This window comes from Phaseolus vulgaris, chromosome 7, assembly GCF_051622355.1.
Source record: "Phaseolus vulgaris cultivar YP4 chromosome 7, ASM5162235v1, whole genome shotgun sequence".
In the NCBI taxonomy this organism is placed as follows: Eukaryota; Viridiplantae; Streptophyta; class Magnoliopsida; order Fabales; family Fabaceae; genus Phaseolus; species Phaseolus vulgaris.
The window spans coordinates 7,038,493-7,062,273 of NC_143504.1; the positions used below are offsets into that span (position 1 = coordinate 7,038,493).

The window sequence follows — 23,781 nt, forward strand, 5'->3', positions numbered from 1 at the left end:
TTTAAGAGTGAAACGACCAGACTCATCTAGAATCCAATTAGGAATATCTTGTTCCTCTCTAACCATGATATGATTAAAAAAATGCGGCATCTGCTGTAAAGATAAGGGAATATTCCAATCATAACCTGACCAAAATTGAGAGACTGTATCCGGAATGTTAGCCCCATCAGATAACCCTGCAATATTTGCTAAAGAAGTAATAGAACACCATTTATCATTCCAAAAATTAATAAAAGAACTTGTACCAACAGTCCAAGAAGTATAATCAAGTATGATAGAATAAAATTGTTTAATTCCAAGCCAAAGAGAGGAGGATCTATAAACCATTCTAAACTCGTATTTTGATTTAAGAACTCTGGCTTTCAAGAGTAAAGACCAAGGTTTGTTGCTATAAGCGAAGTTCCAAGCAAGCTTAAGAAGATATGAATTATTTTCATGATGAAGATTAATAATATTCAAGCCTCCATCCTCAAGAGGTGAACAAATTTTCGCCCAATTAACAGTAGCGATACCTTTTTTCATAATATCACCAGTCCAAATAAAATTCCGGCACCACTGCTCAACTTGCTTAATAAGAGAAACTGGCCATTTATACATATTAAAACTATAAGCTAGAAATCCAGTAATCACTGTATTGACCAGCTGGATCCGACCCATCATGCTAAGAGATTTACCTTTCCAAGATGCTAGCTTCAATTTGACTTTATCAGCCAAAGGTTGAAGAAATCGACACTTTGGAGCACCAACAAAGATAGGCACTCCTAAATAATTGAAAGGCAAACAACCATGACTACAAGAAAGAATATTTTGAATTTTGGTGACAAATCTTGGAGAATTATCCATGGTGAAGAAACTACTTTTAGAGTTATTAATATATTGACCAGAAAAATCACCATATGTTTTAAGAAAAGTACTCAAATTTCGAAAAGACTTAATATCCCCCCTACAGAAAATAAAAATGTCATCAGCATACAAAATATGAGAGGGATTGAGATAACCTTTCGGACTAGCCATATTTAAAATCTTCTTATCATTCACAAGCTTAGAAATACCTATACTAAGAACTTCCTCTGCAAGACAAAAAAGTAAAGGAGACAATGGATCACCTTGTCTTACACCTCGACTGCAGGGAAAAAAACCCACCAAACTACCACTTATTCTGATAGAAAGCATAGCTGAACGGAGAATTGTACTAATCCAACTGACAAACGAGGGGTGAAAACCAAAGCGTTTCAAAACTAATAATAAGAACTTCCAACTCAGAGTATCAAAAGCTTTATGAATATCAACTTTGTAAGTCACATTACCTCCTCTAACCTTTTTAGAAAGCATATTAATAGCCTCAGAAGCAATACCAATGCAATCCTGAATCTGTCTACCCTGCACAAACCCATATTGATTAGGAGAAATGATTCTAGCAACCACAAGAGCAAGCCTATCCGCCAGTATCTTGGAAATAATTTTAAATTTGAAATTAGCAACAGCAATTGGCCTGTAATCTTTAATGGAATCAGCACCCTGAATCTTAGGAATAAGAGATACCACATTACTGTTCATTCCAGGGAGAACCCAATTTTGTTTAAAAAATTGTTGAACAGCATTACAAACATCTGTCCCAATAATTTCCCAGCAAGAATGATAGAAAACACCACCAAAACCATCAGGACCAGGAGCACTATTACCGTTAAGATGAAAAACCGCATTCTTGATTTCAGAAAAATCAGGACATTTAATCAACATCATATTTTCCTCAGAGGAAACCATCGGAGGAATATAAGTACCAATAAAATCTTCCATATTATCAGCATTCAGAACATTAGAAATAGACTCAGCATAAAGATTTTTATAAAAGTCCAAAATATGATCCTCAATGATTTTAGGATCCTCCGTAACCTCATTATCAATCCGTAGACGATGAATCCCACTAGAATTATTTCTCCTTTTGACCACAGCATGGAAAAAAGCTGTATTTCGATCTCCATCCTTGAACCATAACATCTTAGCCCTTTCTTTCCAAAACAAATATTGACAGTGAAGAGCGTGATCAAGCTCCTCCTTAGCAATCTTTTCTTGACAAAGAAGTCCATCACTATCAGACAAACTAGCAGTCTCTAAGTTTTTTTGAATACCAAGGAGGATACCCTGCTTAAGAAGAACTGCATTGTGAACATTACCAAAAGAATTTTTATTCCAGTCCCGGAGCTCAAGTTTCAACCTTTTTAACTTATGTTGCAAGATAAACATAGGACAACCAACAACCTTATTAGCCCAAGAATCATGAATAAGCTTCATACACGAAGTGTCCTGAAGCCACATAGAAAAGAAATGAAAATTGCTAACCTTCCGCAAAGAATTACTAGCAAGACTAGCAAGAATAGGGGAATGATCAGAACAATTTTTAACAAGAACTTGATAAGTACAAGAATCCCATTCATCCAGACACACTCCATTACATAAAGCCCTATCCAGTCTTCTGTGAATTCTATGCAACCCTCTCCTTCCGTTACACCAAGTATAACAAGATCCAGTAAAAGGCATACAAGAAAGATCATTAGTATTAATCCAATCCAGGAATTCATTACGAGAAACTTGATTAGGAGCCACTCCCCCTTTACAGTCATCCGCCGAGAGCACAGCATTAAAATCTCCCAGAATACACCAAGGCCCTGTGAAGAAACTAAGATCCCTCCACAAAAATCGTCTAGACAAGTATGTGTTAGCACCATAAACACCTGCAAAGCTAAAACTTTTATCCTGCCAAAGACAAGTTACAGAGATAAATTGATCATTAACCAAGAAATTTTGGACAAGATTAGGAACCGACAAACACCAAAGCTTTGTTGGGTTTAATAGTGCCAAAGTTCAAGAGGGGGGGTGAATTGACCTTTTAAAACTTTCTCGCAGAAACAGTGTTTAACACAGTTTTACAGAAAATAAATCGATTTATGTGAAAATGAACAGATTTATTTCAGCACTGTTTTTGTTTGAAACGCTTTTAATTCAGCAAGATTAATCACAAGATTATGCAGTGAGAATTTCCAGCAGCACACACACAATTATCAGATTTGTAAAATAGTGGAACACAAAACAGCAAGCCTCAATTTCAAGCAAGTGATTAAGGTTCAATTGATAGCATGCTAATTAATTGAGTGACCTTTGCAAACAAGCTGTTCCAGTGGCTTTTAACAGACTATGAGTGTTCTTCTTGATGTCAAGCAATTTTCCAGAAATTAAGAACAATGAATCACAGAACAGCAAGCTTCAACTTTAAGCAATTTGTTTAAGGTTCAATTAATAGCATTTACAGTTTCTTTAGCAGCCTATCACAGTCAATCTGTTCCAGTGGCTTTTAGCAGATTTTATATGTTCTTATCAGATTAAAACAGCTTTTTCAGAAATCAAGAACAGTATGCACAGTGCCCAGAAAGAACCGATTTATTTTCAATTGAACAGATTTATTTCTTTGCTGTTTTATCAATTATGCAGAAACGAAATTGCAGAGAGTGAGAGAGAATGAACACAAGCAGTTATACTGGTTCACTCAACCTGAGCTACATCCAGTCTTCACCAACAACAGGTGGAAATCACTAAAACACAGTACAACCAAGTACACTTCCCACTGTTCTTGAAACCTACAAGAACTTAGGTACTCTTGCTGAAAAAACCTATTTCAACACTCACACACACACATCCACTCTCCAAGAACACCTATCAAGAAGAGGATTCAACCAAACTATTACAAGTAATAAGAAGTGAAACGACTACACCTGATTGAGGTAACAAAGATCAGCCTTAAACCAGTAGGCAAGATTGCTAGAACAGTAGTTGCACCTCACACCAAGCTTTTGGAACCAAACCAAGAACAAGCACTTTGTGACTTTCGAAATCTTTGAAGAACAAATGTTAATCCTTTGTAAACCTTTGATTCTCTGTTGTAAAACTCGTTTTTGCAAATGTATGAACTGTTGAATTGTTTTTTAACACAGAAAACGAGTTTGCCTTTTATAGAGAACCAACTTATAACAGATATTTAAAAAACAGTTAAAGCTGTTATAAAATGAACAGATTGAAAATAAAATGAACAGATTTATTTTCAAAAAGCAGTTAGAGAATCTGTTAAGAGAGGTGACTTAGTCAACCATTCTGGTGCAGAGATAAAACTGAAAACGTTTAAGCTTGACATGGCACCAGAGACAAAAAGAATCTATTCATTTACAGATGAACAGATTTATTTTTCACAACGAAAACAGAGAAAGTTTAACTATTTAAAACTCAGTCGTTTTGAAAGGTAGAAGACTTAGTCAAAATACCTGATGCACAAAAACTAATTTTCACAAGTCATAGCCAAGGCATCAGTGTAAAAATGAATCTGTTTATTTAGAAAAGAACAGATTTATTTTTCTGCAGTAAACGTGTTTTTTGTAAAACATGTGAAAAACAGTTTAAGAAAACTTATGCTTGTTCTTATCACATGGTCAGTGGTTATGAGATGAGTTACTCAGCAAAAAGCCTACTCTTAGACAACCTCTAAGCACTAACTAAGACATACTTAAAGCAAAGCACAAATACATGGAAAGGACATAAAAGTCTTCATCAAACACTACATACAAGTCTTCATCAAACACAATCTTGAAGGGGCAGCAACCATCTTCAACAAGCTTAGCAACTTTATTAACAATAGGAGACGTAGCCACCAAATGCATATTGACAGATTTGAAAAGGACGTCAAAAGCAGTAGTGTACGGCATCATGGGTTCAACAAGAAAAACCAGGAGAGGTTTATGTAGGTTAAGTAAACTAAGCAACATCTCCACAGTTTTGTGGTTTCCCAATCCTCTGACATTCCAAAAAAAAGAAGAGACCTTCATTGCGACGTTGTAGAGAGAACTGCCTTAGCAGTTTTCCTGGATTTACCAGTCCCCTTAGGTGGTCTCCCTGGTTTTCTTTTAGTGCGAACTGTTTCTTCCCCATTATCACTATCATCCTCCTCCATCTCAGTAGAGTCAGCCCAAAATTTTGAAACAACCTGATTTTCAATATGATCAGAATTAATTCCAACAATGGTAGGCGGAATAGTTGACGCTCCAATATGAGAATTACCTCCCACATCTGTAGTTTCCAAACCATCAAGAGAGGAAAAGTGATTTTGAAGGACCAACGATATTGCTTTAACATCCCCAATATATTTAGCCTTCCGAGGGGAGGTATGTTAAACTTTTTTTAAGAATGAAGAAAATAAAAAATTAAACTCTACAACAACATAAAAGTTGAATCTATAAACATAAATTAGTATTTATTTTTATTATTATTGATAATGTAATCATGTTAATTTCAAGTAAAAGATTCCGGACATAATTATAAAAAAAATCAAAGTCAATTAGTATTAATTAATAGTGGACACACAAATAATATTGAAGTGTCTACCCTAAATGCAAAATCCTAACAAAAAATACTAATGCAAATACTACACTTAATGCTTAAAAATGAGAAGAAGAAAAATGTAAAAATAAATAAATATAGAAAATAAAAATAGCAACACTGCAAGGTCTTTCAAGTTATGAAAAACTATTTGATGGAACTCAGAAATGAAGAGTATTATTAAACACCAGGACACACAAAAAGAACATGTCTCAACATTAATGGATTGTGCACTTCTCATCATTAATTATGTTTTATTTTGCACAAACTATTTAATGTACCATTGAAGAAAATATTAAATGAATGATCATCTTTCATTTATTTTCCTTTTCATAATCAACATATACTTATTTAATATATTTTTAAAAAATTATACAAAATAAATTGGTTTTGAAAAAAAGGGGAAACGAGATTTCCAACTCCAAACAATATTGTATTTTAAATGTTTTTCACATCATTCTCTTCTAAAATTACCTAGAATTTAGATGAGCAAATAACATGGAAGAACATTACTTCATTAATTTAAGCTATTTGGAATGTGATGGTGATTAGTGTATTTGCTCAAGCATTTAAAATGTGATTTCTCAATTTCACAAGCTTTCACAAAAAAGTTCAATAAATTAATGTTTTTCAAACATGTGTACACAATTAACCATTCATGTTCTTGGAACTTTTAAAATAAATTAAAGATAGTATCTCAATTGAAGAATTATTCAACCAACTGAATAATATGTTCAATTCATTACGGAAATTCATGATATAAGACTTTATCACAAGTATGGAGTATTTGCTCTTCAAGTATATGTTAAGGAGTTGAGTGTTTGAGAAAACGATAACAGATGATAAACTTTTTATTGCAATAAGTACCTCTTAATTTTTTAAATAATAAAATTTTATAAAGCCTTTCTTCTTTTTTTACTTTTTACAAACATTATATAACTCTTTTAATTTACAAATAAAAAAAAGTACCCTTCTTTATTTCTTAATAGTATAAGTACTATGATATTTATCATCAAGCTACCCATTTTTAGAACAATTAAAGAAATAGATTTGATTCCAATTTTTACTGTAATAGTTTTATATTGACAGTTAATGATTTTTATTTGTATTTTTTAAAAATTAAGTGAATAAAGCAAAATTGTTAATAGGAAAAAACATTAATAATTGTAAATTCATAATTTTTATTTATAATTACAGTTACTTTCAAAGAAAATACTTTTATTTAAATTTATACTCCATAATTATTATCATATTTTCCACTTCCCACTGTTTTAAGCTAATCCATGAATGCATATTTCTTTTCTAGAATGGATTTAGGCTTAGATATCATCAACATTTATTCAATGACTTAAGCGACTTCAAGCTTTAACTGATGATATTGAACATGTTGAGAAAATTTATCATTTTTATTTTATATTGATACATTCTATTCGTATAGTTACAAATCTGATATTCATTTAATACCAAATATTATCACTGTTTCAAGCGCATACAATAAGAAAAAATAACAAAATCAAATTAATTTTATTGAGTAAAAAAAATATTTTTTATATTGAATGAAAAATAATTGAAATCATTCCAACTACATTTTCTCTAGTGGTTTCTTTATCACTTCCTATCAAGGAATTTTCTATCTGCCTAGCATTCACTATATGTGTATGGTTTTCTAGTCTTCTACAAAAACTGAATTTTATTTCTGTTTTAATGGACTATTAGGGCTTCTATGTGAGAAATATAGAATCTTGATGAAAAATGTTGAGTTTAATCTTCCAACTGACCTGCAACATTTCAAATAGAGTCAGACAATGGAGCTTGAAAGCCACCTAGATATGTAAGAAAACTAATAGATAATTTTATACAAGGATTTACCTGAGCTTAGGGTATAAGATTATGACAAGTTCCATCACATGGATATGCACAGTCTATTTCCTTGCTTATGTTTCTACTAAAATACCAATCACCAACAGCTTCTGCAATAGTCTGTAAAAGATAATTTACTTAAACATATTGCAGAAAAAAAATTCCAGTGCCAAAAGTTCAAAGGATGAAATATCAAACAACAAAATACTACAATATTGACACAGTTCAAAGATCTTACTGTTATCATTTATTTTGTAAACTCCTTCTCTATACACGTTAGATATAATTGACGATTAAAAGTCAGTTAATTTACTTTCTTGCAATATAAATGTTCGATCGCAGGACAAACTTAAAATTCCACACACAGTAAACAGGTTTATTGTCGTCATATCTCTGTCAATGAGTAAGATCGGTACCTTGTCGTTTATTCTTGGAGAATCATCTCCAAACCATGTTTCCTGTAGTTCACTTTGGCAATGAGCAAAACATGAATTTATGAACAGCCCCCCTCTTCTTGAATTTATATAGAAAGGGTTCAGAGCTCCAAGCATGTCCAGCCTAAAACCTGAATAGACGTTGATTAAGGAAAATCAGTTTTATTTACACCATGGTGGAAGATTTTTCAACATGTGCGAACTATATATAGTCATTCACAAAATGCAAACATTTTTGTAGTGTAAACACTAGAGACTTCTCAATGCATAGAATTTCATAAACTGCTGAGAAAAAAAAATTGAAATAGGAACCTTGCAATGTATCAATTTGGTCTGCTGTACACGCAGTCGGATTCAGCTTGCACCGGTTCCAGTGTCCGTGCAAATCGGCAGAGGTTGGCACCAATATATGGTGGAACTGTTGACATTATAAGTTGTAATCATCTCATAATTGGACAATTGTGCAATATAAGTTGTTAAAACAAAAATATGTCAAAATAATATTACTTGGTAGACATCATAGGCAGAGTTCAAAATAAAATATGGCGTTGATATGTATTTCAACGCATATTGAGGAAAGAAGCACTGCATGGAAACATGAAAAACGTCAAAATTTTATATAAATTGCCTGAGCTAGTGACGCAAGTTCATGGGAAATCATACCAAGTCTGGAAAGTACAGTTCTCTGGTACAATTTCTATTCAGGTTTTGCTCTACCCCCTGTTGCACAAAACTTTGTCATGTTAAGACTGTTAAATGCTATGCTTTCTATTATGCAATTTCAAAACTGAATGTAGAGAATAAAAACATACGGGCTCCTTTGTCTATTTTGTAAGATATTGCTCTGATGGATTACAAATAATGAATAAGAAATATCTTCTATAATTTTCTTTTCATTAAGACTTCTTTACATAACCGATTGCTCAGCTATCCTGCCTAACAAATACAGGATATAAATAATTCCCTCTGCCTAAGTTCAATTTTAATGAGAAAAGTAACCAAGGTGTGTTATGACATGAATCTATATACAGCATACATTGGACTCTATGAAAGTAACCTTAAGTTTCAACTTCAAAATATGAAAAATGAACGGACAAATGGAGGAGGAAATTTCATCAGATGTGAGAAATCGTAAAAGTAAAGCAATATTGCAGTTGTACTGTCTAAAAATCTTATAACATATAAACCAAATCCACATAGCCACAAGCCATTTAGGCCTTCAATTCTCTTTTGATGAACACATTATTTAAGCTATTTTTAAAAGACAAGTACCGTACATGTGTCGCATTTATTGAATGTTACCTGTAATTGAACTAGACTTTTGACGAAAAACCTCATAGTGTGGTTCAAACTGATGTCTCTTCTGAAAAGGGCAACTTCAATACTTAGATTTTGAAGAAATAAAGGCGAAGAATATAATAGAATGGCTCAAGATAGACTAAACCTACTCGTCAAGAAAAAAACCGGCATCACTCAAGCATTTAACACTAGCATTCGTTGGCAAATGCTTGGCGAAGCGGTCACAATGGTGAAAGGTTGCTAAACCTCCTGCTGAGCAACCTGAAAGCAAAGCCTACACACAAAATAGTATGTATTATAAATTTCGTTTACATAATATAACAAAATATGTTGACATAAACTGATGTTCAGTTCAGAGTTGCGAGAATGAACATAAGCGAACTGTACAGATTGAAGTATACCTTCCGTGCCTTTCCCAAACCTTGTGGTAGAAGGTCGTCAATAATGGCTTCCCAAATCTTTTGCCCTTTGAAATGAAGTGTTGTTGTCTGATATTCATCACACAAACACCAAGAGTTACTTTATATAACGAAATTGGTTGTTAAAATGCTAATGAAACATTCATGCCCGTAAAGTTCATTAACCCAATAGATGATTTAGTGTAACGTGGAAACTGTTTTTTACAGCAAAACTTAAATAACTTACGTTAGACCTTTTGATTGTAAGATATGCGTGAATGACAAAAATAATTACGTATACTGTTAAATGTAATATCAGTTGTTAAAAATTCAAAAGAAACATTGCTCTTGTGGCGTTCTTTCTGATTTAGCCTGAATCAGTGAATCACCTTCCTTGTTTTACAGTAATTTTGGGTTACAGAAATGGTTTAGCCAATGTGAAAGATATTATTTATAATTGATTATTTATTTAATTCCTTTGTTTGGGGAGAGGCGTTGTTTACCTTGTTAGTGAACACAGCGTCTCCAGTAAACGAGGCTCCATCACAGTATCTCAGCTTTACACGGTTCCAATTGTAAAAATCTGATACAGTACATTCACGGACAACGCAATAACTTAATAATTTGAAAACATTCATAAACACAGTCTAATAGGTAAAAAAAGTACAAAAAATCACTCCCTTTAATAAATAATTCGACAAAAACTTATAAAAGTTAGGTAGACTTTAATGTACACGTCTGAGAACAACAATTGAAGAGTACGAAGTGACCTTTCAATTCAAGAATTTCGTCCATTCTTCCATCGGTTAAGTCTATCAATGAACTTCTGGAGAAGGCTATACCCTCCTCCTCTGAAGGCCAACTAAACTAAGTAGTGTGTATGGTTACAAATATGAAGGGAAAACTGAACTGAAACGTTTTAGAAAATGAGTTAATTAAGTAATGTAAAACGTTTTCCTTTTAGAATATAACACAAAAATACAATACGCAGCATAGAACAGACCACCCACTCTCAGTTACAATACCAAAGGATCAAGCCAACCTGCACCAGTTCTGAGAGAAATCTAAGCTGTCTTGGCCATGATCTAAAAAGGGTCTAATATAATTGTAAGTTTTGTTATTTTAAAAGAAAATATATGTATTATATTAAAATTAAAATAATATAGAGAATTTTTATTTGTTATTTTAAAAATGAAAAAGAAATTAGTTTTAACATTTAAAAAACATGTATTAACATTAAAATTTATGTACATAAAACTTCATACTTATTCTTTTTGTCACAAGCTTTTTTTCGCCAATCATATTTGACTTCTAGAATCTCCTTTATAAGCCCTACATATGGTCTTGGATATATTTAAAGTATAATTTATTAAAATAAGTCTTTAGAAAAAATAGCGAGTATACGTTAAAAAGTTTCCTACTAAACGCTCCGAAGTAAAAATGAAAGGACGAACAACACGATAGGAGACAAGAGTCCGTGCAAGGGAATTATCAGGAGAGACATGACCCAGTTTCGGAGCTACAGTACACAGTATGACTATAGTTTTTAAACAAAAACGACAGCTGTTTTTAAGGACCACTCGGACACAGAAGGTGTAAAGTGAAGGATGAACTAAATTGGTATCGCCAAAATTAAAATACCTATACTAGGATGTTACCAAATAGAAAAATGCCAGTAGTCCTTACACTGTACAACAGTGTCTATACTGGTGTATTAAAAGAGATAACAATTTTAAAAAACAATAATAAAAATAATAATAATAATAATAACTCTACCATAGTGGATCAGTCATAGTTGATAGTTCAATTTATCTAAGGTTGTTTTTTCCCGCAGCCATGACTTCTTCAGCACCTCCATAAATTTCAAAATTCTAAAATTGTCTTTCAGTAAAAGCTAAAAATAAAAGACTTTGTTTTACGGTTGGTTATATGAGCTAAAGGTGGTGGTGAATTGTATTGATGACGGTTGGCGACAGTTTGTCGTTTCAGACGAGTTTTCAACTTTCTTACCATGGTTGCATTGTAGAGTGTATTGTCTAGACCCAATAGTTGAAAGGATGAAAGGTTGACAGCATCATGTTAAACTAAAATAAATAAATAATAAAATAAGGAAATACTATAACAAAGTTTAATAAATAGACCCAAACATATACACTATGTTTGATAGTTACAATGTCTAAAGAATAAACGTTTAATTAAGTTCAACAAGTGATTATTATAAATAGGTGATTCTGATTTTATCATCGGAGTCCCTTGCAGGTACACACACTTACCCGAGAGTTGACCTGAGTCCAGAAGCAAGAAAAGATCCAACTCAGGAAAAATTAGCACCAAACTGGGAAAGACCGTTCAGAATACATGAAAATTTACAAAATGGAGCTTATAGATTGGAAACACTTGACGGAAAAACCATTTCAAGAACATGGAATGCAAGTCACTTGAAGTTTTGTTTTAGTTAAGAGTTGTAAGTAATATCAAGAATCAATCACAGTGCATAAAATCTTTCTGTCAATGATGATTTCTCATTTCTAAAGAGAATCATTTCCAAGATCAAACTACTTAACGAAGAAGTCATTTATAAAAAGAAGAATTCTCAATTTATTGCTTCAAATAAACTTCTCGGCCAAGGATGTTTTCACTCTAGGTGAATCCCTCCTGAGGGTCTATTTCATTTAACTCAAACCTCTCGGCCAAGTAAGTTTTCACTCCAAGTGAATCCCTTCCGAGAGTCTATTTCATTTAACTCAAACCTCTCGGCCAAAAAAGTTTTCAATCCAAGTGAATCCCTCCCTAGAGTCTATTTCATTTAATTCAAGTCTCTCGGCCAAAAAAAAAGTTCTTACAGGGCCTAGAAACAATTAACTCCTTCTCCTCTTGTCTTCTCGATCTCTTGGTATTGACTTGGGCTTTTTGCTACAAAATCCACTAATTTGGGTTTGGGCTGGTTCTTAGGAACGAGATATGGGCTCTCACTTGTCGGGCTTGGTCAGGTTCAACTTTTGGCTTTTGGGCTTAGGGTCAACTCTCAAGCAGGTGTGTGTACCTATAAGGGACTCCGATGATAAAGTCATAATCAGTATGTTTAATTATCAGATAAAAATCACTCTACTTACCTTTATAGTACTCACTTGTTGGGCTTTTACTTAATTGGACTTTTACTCTTCACACCTAGCAATTATCAAACATATTGTATATGTTTGGGTCTATTTAGTGGCCTTTGCTATAGTGTTTCCCTATTTTATTATTTATTCATTTTAGTCTGGCTTTTCATCATGCTGCCAACCTTTCGTCCTTTCGGCTTAGATAGTACACTAGACTCCAGACATAAGGAGTTTAGAAAAGACGAAATAACGATAAGAAATTTAAAGGAGATGAAATGGCACTAAGAACCATCGGATTTTCCAAATGAATTTGACATTTAATGTTCTTGTCTTTAAGAGATTTTGTGTATTAAATGCAGTTTTGTCGAAAAGATTGCATCGTTTCGCATGCGTGATAGTTACTATATCGTTGATGTGAAAGGTTTTGAATCCTTTACCATTGGATACGTTAAAATTTAACGATTTAAATCTTGTGTCATTTCATTTCCAAGGGGTATTTAACCACTATAAATATTTGTTTCTGAGTTGCCCTACCCCACTACTCTTACTACTTTTGTATCTTTGTGTCTGAGAGATATATATACCCATTCTTAAAAAGCATTATGTCTTCCTCAAGCTCTGTTTCCGGTTCTGATGAGATTTCGGGGTTTTCGAGCACGAGCAATGGAGTTGCCGAGAGAGTGATTGAGGACATAACTAGAAACATTCATTCGATCACTTCATCTACTACTGTATCACTTGTAAAGAATAAAGCTTGTGTGGTGTAAGTTCAAGCGATGAAGTTGTCGATCTTAAGGCTAAAGAACGAGCCAAGAGGGCAGAAGAAAACTAGAGTCTTCGGCATGGTTATGAATGGGTTGATTATAGAGTTCGCGAGTATTTCTCTCGGTATCGTTACTCTTCAACCCTTCGCAATTTTTTTGTCTAAAATTTATATTTATTCTCTGAAGCCATTGGGGAAATCATTTCTTTTGGGCGTTGTCGACCTATTGAAAATGTTTGTCATGGCCATGAAGGTGAAACTTGTGAATTCTTTTATTTTTATGAATATCTTTTTACGGACATTCATGTTTGGTTTCCATGTGAGGAATTTCAAATGGGCGTTCTTCGCCTTTTTAATGTTGCTCTCACTCAACTATATCTTAATAGTTGGGCCTCTATGCAAGCCTTTTGTGTTGTGTGTAAATTTATTTCATTATCTCCTAGCTTAGGAGTTTTTCTTCATTTCTATAGTATTCAGCATGGTAAACAATCTGGTTGGTTATCTTTGATCAATCGATCGAAGGCTTGTTTGCTTTCTCCTTTCACCTCTTCTTACAAAAACTTTAAAGGTGGTTTTTTCAAAAATCTTATTGAAAAAAACGGGAAGAAATATTTTTATGATGGCAATGTCCCAAAATTTCCCATTAACTAACGTAGTAAGAAATCATGAGAAACCACCTTGGTATATTTCTTTTTACACTTTTGCAAGGGACAACTACCGAAAATTAAAAAATCGATCCTATTGGGTGGTATATACAAAAACTGAATATCTACCAAACATCGACCTTATCAGGTGACATCTACAAAAGCTTATCAGACATTATCAACCTAGCTCTACTTTTCATTTGCTTAAAGTCTAATATTGTGCGACACAAGTAAGTTCGTTTTTCTTAACTTAGGCAAAATGTATTCAGAATAAAGACAAACCCTAAAACGTTGAGAACAAACAGGACCATAATCCAGTTAAGCAACTTATGTTGTATTGAACAATCTAATAATTTTATGCATGATCATAAACTAATTAGACACAACTTGCATTGTAATTTATTTTCAGGTTTTCCGTGGATAAACTTCTTTATCTACTTAACTTAAAGGTTGAGGAAGTATCATCCAAACTAAATCTTGTTAAGACATTTAAATAACTATAACTAATAATAAATATAGTGAATAAAGATTAAAAACAATATCTTCTGAATAATGATGAAAAGTGAGAAATGAGAAAGTATTATATTAAAAAGAAAAAATCGAAAAAAATAAAAGGGACGGATTTCTGTGTGATTGAAGATCTGCAAACTTCTAGTCAATAACTAATGTATATTAATCATTTTAGATTTTTTTTATGTAATAAACCAAAAGAACTACGATAAAAAAAATGGATCTGGAGGTAATTAACAGGTATATAGCATAGGAGTAAGAGTTATATTACATATGATGGAATATAATATACAAATAAAATATTTTTTAAAGTTCAAGGCAGTATGCTATAACGTAAATATTTACTTTAAAATGTTCCTAAATAGAAATTTTAGACTATAAAAAACTAACATCAGTCTAACAGTCACTGAAATTTAACGACTGGCTCGCGTATACTCTCTTATTTTAAAAACAAGAGACCAAACGGGGATAAAAACTTCTCAAAAATATACTGGCACAAAAAATATGTGTGAATAAACTTTCTTTGTTGATGTTATACCAATTAATTGTTTATCATTACGTTGATTTCAATTTTAAAATGAAGTGTGTGGTTTGCGTTTTTTCTATAGAACAATAAAGTATACTCTGTATTGTTAAATAATTGAAATAAAAAAACAAATATACAAATACTCAGTATCAGTGACAACCTATATTTATAATTAAATTAAAATGTATTTTAAAATGACTTGTATACTATTTTTCTATAATGATACATTATTATTTTATCTAACTTTTAATTAATAATTTTTTTATAATCCTAAACATTGTTTTCTATTTTAACACACATTTCCAATATTCTACATAATATTATGAAAAGGGTAAAAAGTATAGAGAATAAAATTAAAAATAAAGTACAATAAATAATAGGACATAAGAATACAAAATTTAGAAAAAAAAATATTAACAAAAATCAAAATCCTTGTAAATGCTGGTTTAAATATTACCCTCAACACTACCTTGAGGCACACGGCGTTCATTCTGTACTTGAACTTTTATAATTGACATATTACGTGTTTGGATATCCATTTATATAAGTCAAAATTTATGTAAAAATGTGGAAAAGTTTCAAATTGTTGGCCTCCCGGACCCAACCTAACATGTGAAAAACGACGTCTCTACCACGTACCAAACACAGTTATATTCACCTAATCTGACGTAATTTCTCTACTTTATTTTATATAAATGCAGTAGTTACCGGGTTCTAATGTGCACCCATGGTTGCACCTCACGGAACCTCACTTTGTACAGCAGAACCCAACAAGATGTAACAAAAAGTGGTTCCACAAGTTATGACCCAAGCTATTATAATTATTATTTACCATCCACTCTGTTCTTTCAAGGAAATATTTGTTTTTTCTTTCATTTGTGTAGATGTCATCAAACACAAATAAATTAAGAAATTTGATAAAAACATGTTTACTCTCAGCCATTTGTTTCAAGACATTATAATCAAAGTAATTTGTCTTAAGTCTTTTGGAAATATGTTTAGTTAAATTTTGATATTTCTTAAAATGTTGTTTCGATTATAAAATAATTAAATAAAAAATAAATATAAAGTGAAAGTTACACTAAAACTAAAAGCACATATATTTAATTAACTTGTTTTATTTTTACGAAAATGTAACTTTCTCATACCCCCTTAACATATAAGGAAATACTACTTTTCTGAAAATAAAAGATATCTGGAAATACTTTTCTATAATATTCTCACCAAAAAAAAACATTTTAACTTTTTTAATTTTTTTAGAATGTAAAAACAAATTAATGAAACAAGCTTCTCCTCTTTCTAAAAGGTATATTCATATAAGATATATTTTTCAAGTAACTTTTTGTATTGAAGATGATGTGACATGCTATGTATATAACAAAGGACCTTTAAATTCAAGTAATAATAATTCTCACGCGAAAGAAGAAACATAAAACAGAGAAAAAGTTGATTAATTTACCAGGATTAAGGGTGGCATTGTTGCTTAAAATACCAGAGAACACTTCCAATTTGGTCATATAACGAGTTGAACCCCTCCGAGTTTTGGCTCTCTCGAAGCATGATCTCAAGTCATTGCACCATCCACCTCCCTGGAAGGTGCCATAAATAATAAATAGGTAATGATCATAATAAATGATTTATGAATGTAGAACCAAAGGGGTTTCTTCAACTGGAATTTAATTTAGGCTCCACCAAACTAACTGAACTTCTAAGTAGCTGCTGTGCTACTGTCTGCTTTGTCATTTCATTCAATCATTTCAGATTTCCATTGCTTTGCTTGGATTCAAAGTTTGTATATAGGAAACTTTATTCTCCGACAATAAACTGTATTGGTCAACCTCCCTCTCTTTAACTATACGCTTCCGACACTACTTACAAATGTGTAACTGGGAAATGCCTATTGTATTTTTCTTTCTATTTTTGTTTTTTCAAAATGTTAACCAAAATTTTTTATATAATTGAATAAATAATTAAAAGTAAAATAAGTAATTAAGATGTATAAAATACAATAATTTTTCAATACAATATATATATATATAGAGAGAGAGAGAAAGATATTGTACAGCAGTTAAAGAAAAATATCAATAATGCAAGTTTAAGTATACAAGAATATTTTATAAAAAAAATATAAGAATTTTGTTAGAGAATAAATAGTTAAAATTGAAAGGAAACTATAATATGAAATAAATAAAAAATATTTTAAAACAATTAAAGTTCAGATTTGAATAGATGAGAAACAGAGCACTTAAATTTCCATTAAGAAAATTAATTAATTTTTTTATTAGGAAACTGAAATGATAATTTAAAACAAAATAATGGTAATTAAGGAAAGAACATTGAGATAATAAGAAAATTTTAAATGTGATAGAAAACATTGTTGAAAGAAACTTTGATGGAAACAAATCATTGAAAAAAGTAAAATAGAAATTATTTAAATAAAATCCTTTGAAATAATTAAAAATGATACTTTAACATTTTTGTAACGTCATTTTAGTTAACTTTTAATTTTTGTTTAAGATGATAAAACATAATTAAATACAAATTTTTAAAATTACTCAGGTAATTTATATTTATACTTTTAAGAATATTTGAATACTTCTAAAAAACGTTTGAAAAAACAAAAAGAAACAGTTGGGTTATTAGAGCCGAAATTTGATCTCTTTACCAGCCACCATCCCCATCCCCATCACCATTAATCACATTTACAATTCGGCTGAGCTGCTGAATATAAGTATGCAAGTACTCCGGCGAGGGGATGGTTTTGAGAAATTTTTTTTGTGAATGGGTTTATTTTGGAATCTGCTTTGTGTAGTAAAACAGTGGATTCCAGTTCCCCAAAGCTGCGCGCGCAAAACTCTAGGTGCACGACAAAAAAGCCACTGTCATGTGGCATTTGAAACCAACCAATGAATGACGCAATCATCACCCTCTTCCCCTTCGCAAAACAACAAAGACACCATTGCCACTTTTTGAAAACCACCAAAACAACATACTCTTTCTATTTTTTCAATACAATAATAAACTTGCAAGCAAGATTCAAACAACTCATACACGACACGACAAACAAAACATAGCAATAGTATATCACTACATCTCTACCATACAAGTGCGATCGCATGTCTTAATTAATTTAGAGAAAGTCGAGTGCACAGTACCTCAAATTGAAGAAGCCAGTTGTCTTTACCAGCACCGAATCCTCTGTGCAAGTGATACGCCGGTAAACTTCCGTCCAAACACACTACAAACATTTATTCCCTCCAAATTTCAACGAATAACAATAACAATGCAAAGTAATGAATTAATTAATAATGAAACGAGGAAAATGAAAATGAAAATTAAAACGAACTTACGAGCGCCGCTAGCTCTAGCCTTGTGAACGAGCGTCATGTTCACGAGAAGCCTCTGCTCTTGCGAACGAACGCGCCACGGCGCCAGCGCTGCCAGACAGAGGAATGCGAGCGGCACGAGGATATTCATCTAGAAAGAGTGTAAAGGAATGGCGCTCTTTACCTGGATTCGGATTCGCTTGGGAAAACGATAGCTGAGAAAGCAAGATCTGAAATGGTTTTGCTCTTTCTCTGGAATTGAAGGAATATTAATAATGATAATCAACATTGAATAAGATTAATAGAGTTTTCAGTGTGAAGTGTGGAAGGAAGCAGAATTGGAAATCCACGTAAGTGAAATCGACGCCTCATTAATTGCTTAAACGAGACGGATATAGATTGGAATCGGCGTCGCCATCAAAGCGTTACAACAATAATAATAACATGGCGCATGCGAGGAGAAAAGAGAAGCGATAAAGGAAACTATTAGAAGTGGAGAATCTGTATCAGTGGAGTTAGAAGTTGCGGTTTTTAGACGCTTTGGGAAACGGCGTCGTTTGTTGAGTGTTGTTGGTGGAAACAGAGGAAGAGAAGGTGGAGATGAAAGGAACTAATATTGGAAAATGGATGAGAAGGAAGGGAATGGACGGAAGCTTTTTGAAGTTGAAATTGTGAGCAATGGACCCACCTTATAACCGAAATGGACCAAGATGGCAACAAAACCATGTTTGCAGCTGCCGTGGGGTTTGGTTTTTGGTGTAATTGAGTCTTCAAGCTATAGTTCACTTTTTGTTGCTTTCCTTTCTCAACTCATCTTTTTCTACACCATCACACAAGTTTATCCATTAAGACTATAGAACAAATCACAACTCATCCCTTTTCTCACTTCTCACTTCTCACTGAACAATTGTCAAAACAATTATCAAAGGAACATTTTCCTACTCTTTTTCTTTCTAGTTAAAGTTTCTTTTGAAATTACAACAAAAATGTTTTTATTCTTCTATTTTGAATTGTGTTTCTTGATTTTGAATTGTGTTTCTTGTTGAGTATGAATGCAGAACCACTTGGGTTTCACACGAACAACTATTAGATTTTCATTCTATCATGTTACACATTAATCACAAGTACAATGATCTCTTTAAATAAAGATTATAAAATGAAAACAGTGATTAAGTTCACTTACTAAACATGTGTGTAGTCAGCCCAACTCAATTAATTTTGGCTTCATACCCAATATTTGTAATTCAATTAAACCTAACACATGATGATGACTTAAATAGTGTCTTAAACCATGATTATCTAATTGTGTAGTTTTGGAAGGTGGCATGAATATATGAATGTTGATTTGGGGTAAGTAGGAGTTTGGTTTAAGTGTAGAGTTGTACAGCTAGGTTGTGATTGATGGAAAAAGAAAGAAAGAGCTATAGAGTTGTGTGGTGTGGGAAGCAAACGTGGTAGGTCCATTTTGTTAGCCAACTTGTGCCTATAACTCACTTGGGTTCAGATTAAGAGCACAGATCATAATGTTTGTCGTATATAATTTTTTTTCTTTTTTATTAATCATTTAAAATTGCTATGTATACAATCATGTAATTGTATCAATATATGTATAATATAATAATAATAATAATAATAGAAAAAAAAACTGTAATCTGCATCTTATCTTATGGTTGTCATCTATGCCAATCCTGATATTTAAAGTGCCTAAGCCACATGCAAACCTAGAACCCAATCCACCAACTTTATCTATATAAAAAGTTCTCACAAACATACATGCCATATTAACATTATTTACATGAAAAAAATATATATTTTTGTCCTCTATCCAAAGGTTATTGTGTAGTTTATCTTCTAAATCTGTCAGCAATAAGTTCATAAAATATTTAATATTAATTTATTAATCAAACTAGTTTTTTTCTATGTCTTTTTTGACAAATCTGAAATTGTAATAGACCATCTATCTGCATATATATATATATATATATATATTTATTTATTTATTTGTCTCTACCAGTGAGATCCATTTTTGTTTGCATTTTTGGGCATTTAACTCTTTGTGGACGATTCATATGGTTTAAGAAAGAAAAAAAAATGTTTTTGTTCTTATAGGGTTTTCACTAAGATAACTCCAACTAATCTTCTAGGTATCCCTTTCTTCCTTCACACTTCAATTGATTTTTTTAGTTTCTTTCCTTTCAGAATTTACAGCTTCTCGGTTGGTCAGAAGTGTGATTCTTTCTATTTATACTACAAAATATTGGGTTTAGTCAATTTTATTAGATTTTTACTATTTATAATTTTATTTACTAAATTCAAACTTTGTTATTAGTCACATAATTCAAAATTTCCAGAAAGATTCAATGATTCAGGTGGTGTCTTTTGATATTTTGATCCTTTAGTAAATATTACTTTAAATAGTAATGGTCAGACAATTTGTTTTTTATCAACGTTTAATTTTTTTTTTCAATCAGAAACTTTTTAGATTTTTTTACGAATTACTAATTTCGTTTATGCATGTTTAAGGTATTGTCAAATTTTGATCTAGTACGGTATACAAAAGTTCAAATTCATCCCTTCATGTTTTATAACTTTTAAAAAAATAATACCTGATTTCCAGTTAAATTAATCTAACGAAATATATTTTAATATTAAAAATGATACAAAACTTTAACATTCAAGAATTGAAATAATTATTTCATTTAACATTGCATCATCATTTAAAAAAAAACTACTCAATTATCCTTTAGAAGTTAGACACTGTTACTTTTTCTTAGGAATTGGAAGTTGTATTTATTGTTTCAAACGTGTTTCAAATTTTTTCAATATAAAGGAAGAACTCTAATATTTTATGACTGGATAAATAAGGGAATTGCATTTTCCAACCCATACTTTTCAACCTGCACCTGGTAGTGAAATTATAAAATTGTCCTTGAAAAAATCATTTTGAATTACATATTCAATAATGTATTTTCCAAATTCATAAATACTTTTTTAAAATTTAGAATTCAAAATAAATTTTTCACATTTAAAAATATATTTTAAATATAGATTTTATAATACAAAATAAAGAACATATGCTGAATCATACATTTTAGGATATAAATTTTGTATTTTAAATTATAATTTTAAAATACAATATATTATGGAGTATAAAAATACTATTTTTAATATTCCAAAATATACAACAAAAAATCAAATCCAAAACTAAAACTGCAAAAAGAAAAATCTACTATAGTTTATTTTCAGGATAAATTTGATATTTCAACTTTTATGAGGTGCAGACTGAATAGTATGGGGTGCGGAATGCAATATCCGTGAATACAATGAAGGCAGTTTCTTCCTGCACCCCCACACTCTTATGAAAAGACTAAATCGTCTTTATTAGTTTTTAAAATTCCAGATATATCGTTAACCTAAAAAAACCCTAAAGAGGTGCAGGAAAGGATGCTCTCTTGCACAGCCGTGTCTTTCATGTTCCACACCAACGCGTTTTCATGTTCTAGCGGCAGTGCGGCACCTCCAAATCTTTCTCCTTCAATCTCACATTTTTTGTTGGTGATTTAGAGTGTTCTTGACAAAGGTAAGTAAATTTCTTTGCTTTCGAATCTGCACATCCATTTTTTTATGGATTTTTGTTTCCGTAAGTGCTTTCTTGCATTCCAGATTATAGAATCTGGTAGAATTTTGGATCACAAAATACGGTAAAATCTCGAACTTTTGCTTTCGGTAAAATCCTGCATTTGTGGTTCTAGGAAAATTCCAAATTTGTGGATCCGAAAGGTTCCGAATTTGTGGATCCGGGAAGCTTCTGAAATTTTGGATCTAGATTTGTGTTTTTATGGTCATCCTTTCTTCAACATATCAAACTTCATCCAAAGATTTTTCTATCTTCAAATATGATTTGCAATTCTTTTTTTTTTTTAATATTTTTTTTGGTCTATAGTTTATTTATATTTGTTTAGTATAAATGATACAATGCTATTTTTTCCTCTTTTGGTTTCAATATAATTTTATATTTGTTGTTTTTTTGTTTGTATTGGTTCAACATCTTATTCATTAGTTTGTAATTTGGTTTAACTTGAATGGTGTAATTGATTAGTAATGGTGAAGACTAGGGGAGAAGGTTCACTAGGTGATTATCGTCTACGTCTCACAACCTCTCTTAGAAAGAAGACATATTAATGAAGATGAAGAACAAGTTGAATATGAAGATGCAGATCTCAATATCATAATAACAAAACCAAAGTGAAACACAACTTTTCTAACCCACTTTAGGAGCTCATATCGAGTACGAAATACTTACAAAAGTTATCATAACAAATTATTTACTAATTAACAAACAACTTAAACATACTTTACAAATTTAACTTTACTTCATCTGTAGTAAATGCATTTGTACATTCATATATCTTCGATTTAGATAATGACTTCTCAATATCATCATCACACACATCAACCCCATCATATAATTCTTGTTCAAATTCTTCACTACTGTCCATGCTTCTACAAATAAAAAAAAATGAAACAAAATCATTGCATTCCGGATCCATGAATCCATAAGTCAAAAAAAGCATTTCGGATCCAACAATCCATAATTCAAAAAGAACATTCCGGATTGAGGAATCCATAACACAAAAAAAACAATTCCAGATCCACCAATCCGTAATACAATTTAGACTTCCAGATTCAGAACTCTGGAAAACATCAATTTATGACCTTTTACTTTCCGAAACACCCCATCATCCAGAACACACAATTTAATCAATTAAGCCGGATTCATGAATCCAGAATATATTACCGGATCCCGATATTTGATAACCCCGAAATCCCCATAACCACCGTGCTCCTAAAAAAAATTAACTCTTACCTCTATAACTCAAACAACACTTTGACAACGTTGCATACTCCTCCACCTTACTCCGAACAATTACAAAGATCCTTCAAAGCAGTTGATACTCAAGGATAAAGATGAACAACAACAGTTGAAATGCAGAACGGTTTCCCTTTTGAAAGTATAGGTCAAGGTTAATATTGAAATATTTAAAATTGTGGGGTTGTATGAAGAAAAACATGGTGGTACAGGAAGAAGAAGCCTACAATGAAATTTCCTCCAATTTAGTTTTTCACTGGTCTTTTACTCATTTCTTTTACGCTTCTTTAAAAAACAGATTAAATGTATTACATGTATTTTTTTTTTATCTTCTTGATAAGATTTTATTATTATATAAAGGTAAGTGTAAAATATAGTAAATAAAAGTTAGATTTTTTTTTTTTTTATAAAAAAGTAAGAAATTGATAAATGAAATGAAACTTCTATATATTTTTTAAAATATTTAATGTTGGACTGGGATTTAAAATTTTAACATAAAAGAAAATTTTAATGTGAATTTTTTAAAATAATTAATAATTTAAGTTTTTATGGATATAAATAAAATCTAGACAATAATAACCTAATATATCAAAACAATAAGAATATATACTAAAACCTATCTTCGTGTTTAA

The 23,781-nt window shown here is 31.5% G+C and overlaps 1 protein-coding gene across 1 annotated transcript; it reads right to left on the reverse strand.

Annotated features, from left to right (window-relative positions):
* Positions 1-6,940: 6,940 nt before the first annotated feature.
* On the reverse strand, positions 6,941-19,203 carry LOC137827643 (Pectinacetylesterase family protein). The gene is made up of 13 exons (XM_068633859.2): positions 18,304-19,203; positions 18,109-18,191; positions 16,413-16,542; positions 9,913-9,992; positions 9,413-9,499; positions 9,161-9,285; positions 9,015-9,075; positions 8,376-8,432; positions 8,220-8,297; positions 8,025-8,130; positions 7,695-7,843; positions 7,288-7,398; positions 6,941-7,196 (listed from the first exon to the last, which is right to left on the reverse strand). Exons 1-12 carry the CDS (start codon positions 18,428-18,430, stop codon positions 7,294-7,296), a joined length of 1,188 nt encoding a protein of 395 aa, XP_068489960.1. The 5' UTR covers positions 18,431-19,203; the 3' UTR covers positions 6,941-7,196; positions 7,288-7,293.
* Between the last annotated feature and the right edge of the window lie 4,578 nt (positions 19,204-23,781).

Coding starts and splice junctions, on each gene's coding strand:
- LOC137827643 (XM_068633859.2), bottom strand. CDS start 18,430: ATGAATATCCTCGTGCCGCTCGCATTCCTCTGTCTGGCAGCGCTGGCG. Junction 8,433..9,014: donor AAAGTCTAGTTCAATTACAG/GTAACATTCAAT, acceptor TTTGTGCAACAG/GGGGTAGAGCAAAACCTGAA. Junction 7,399..7,694: donor CTCCAAGAATAAACGACAAG/GTACCGATCTTA, acceptor TATCTTTTACAG/ACTATTGCAGAAGCTGTTGG.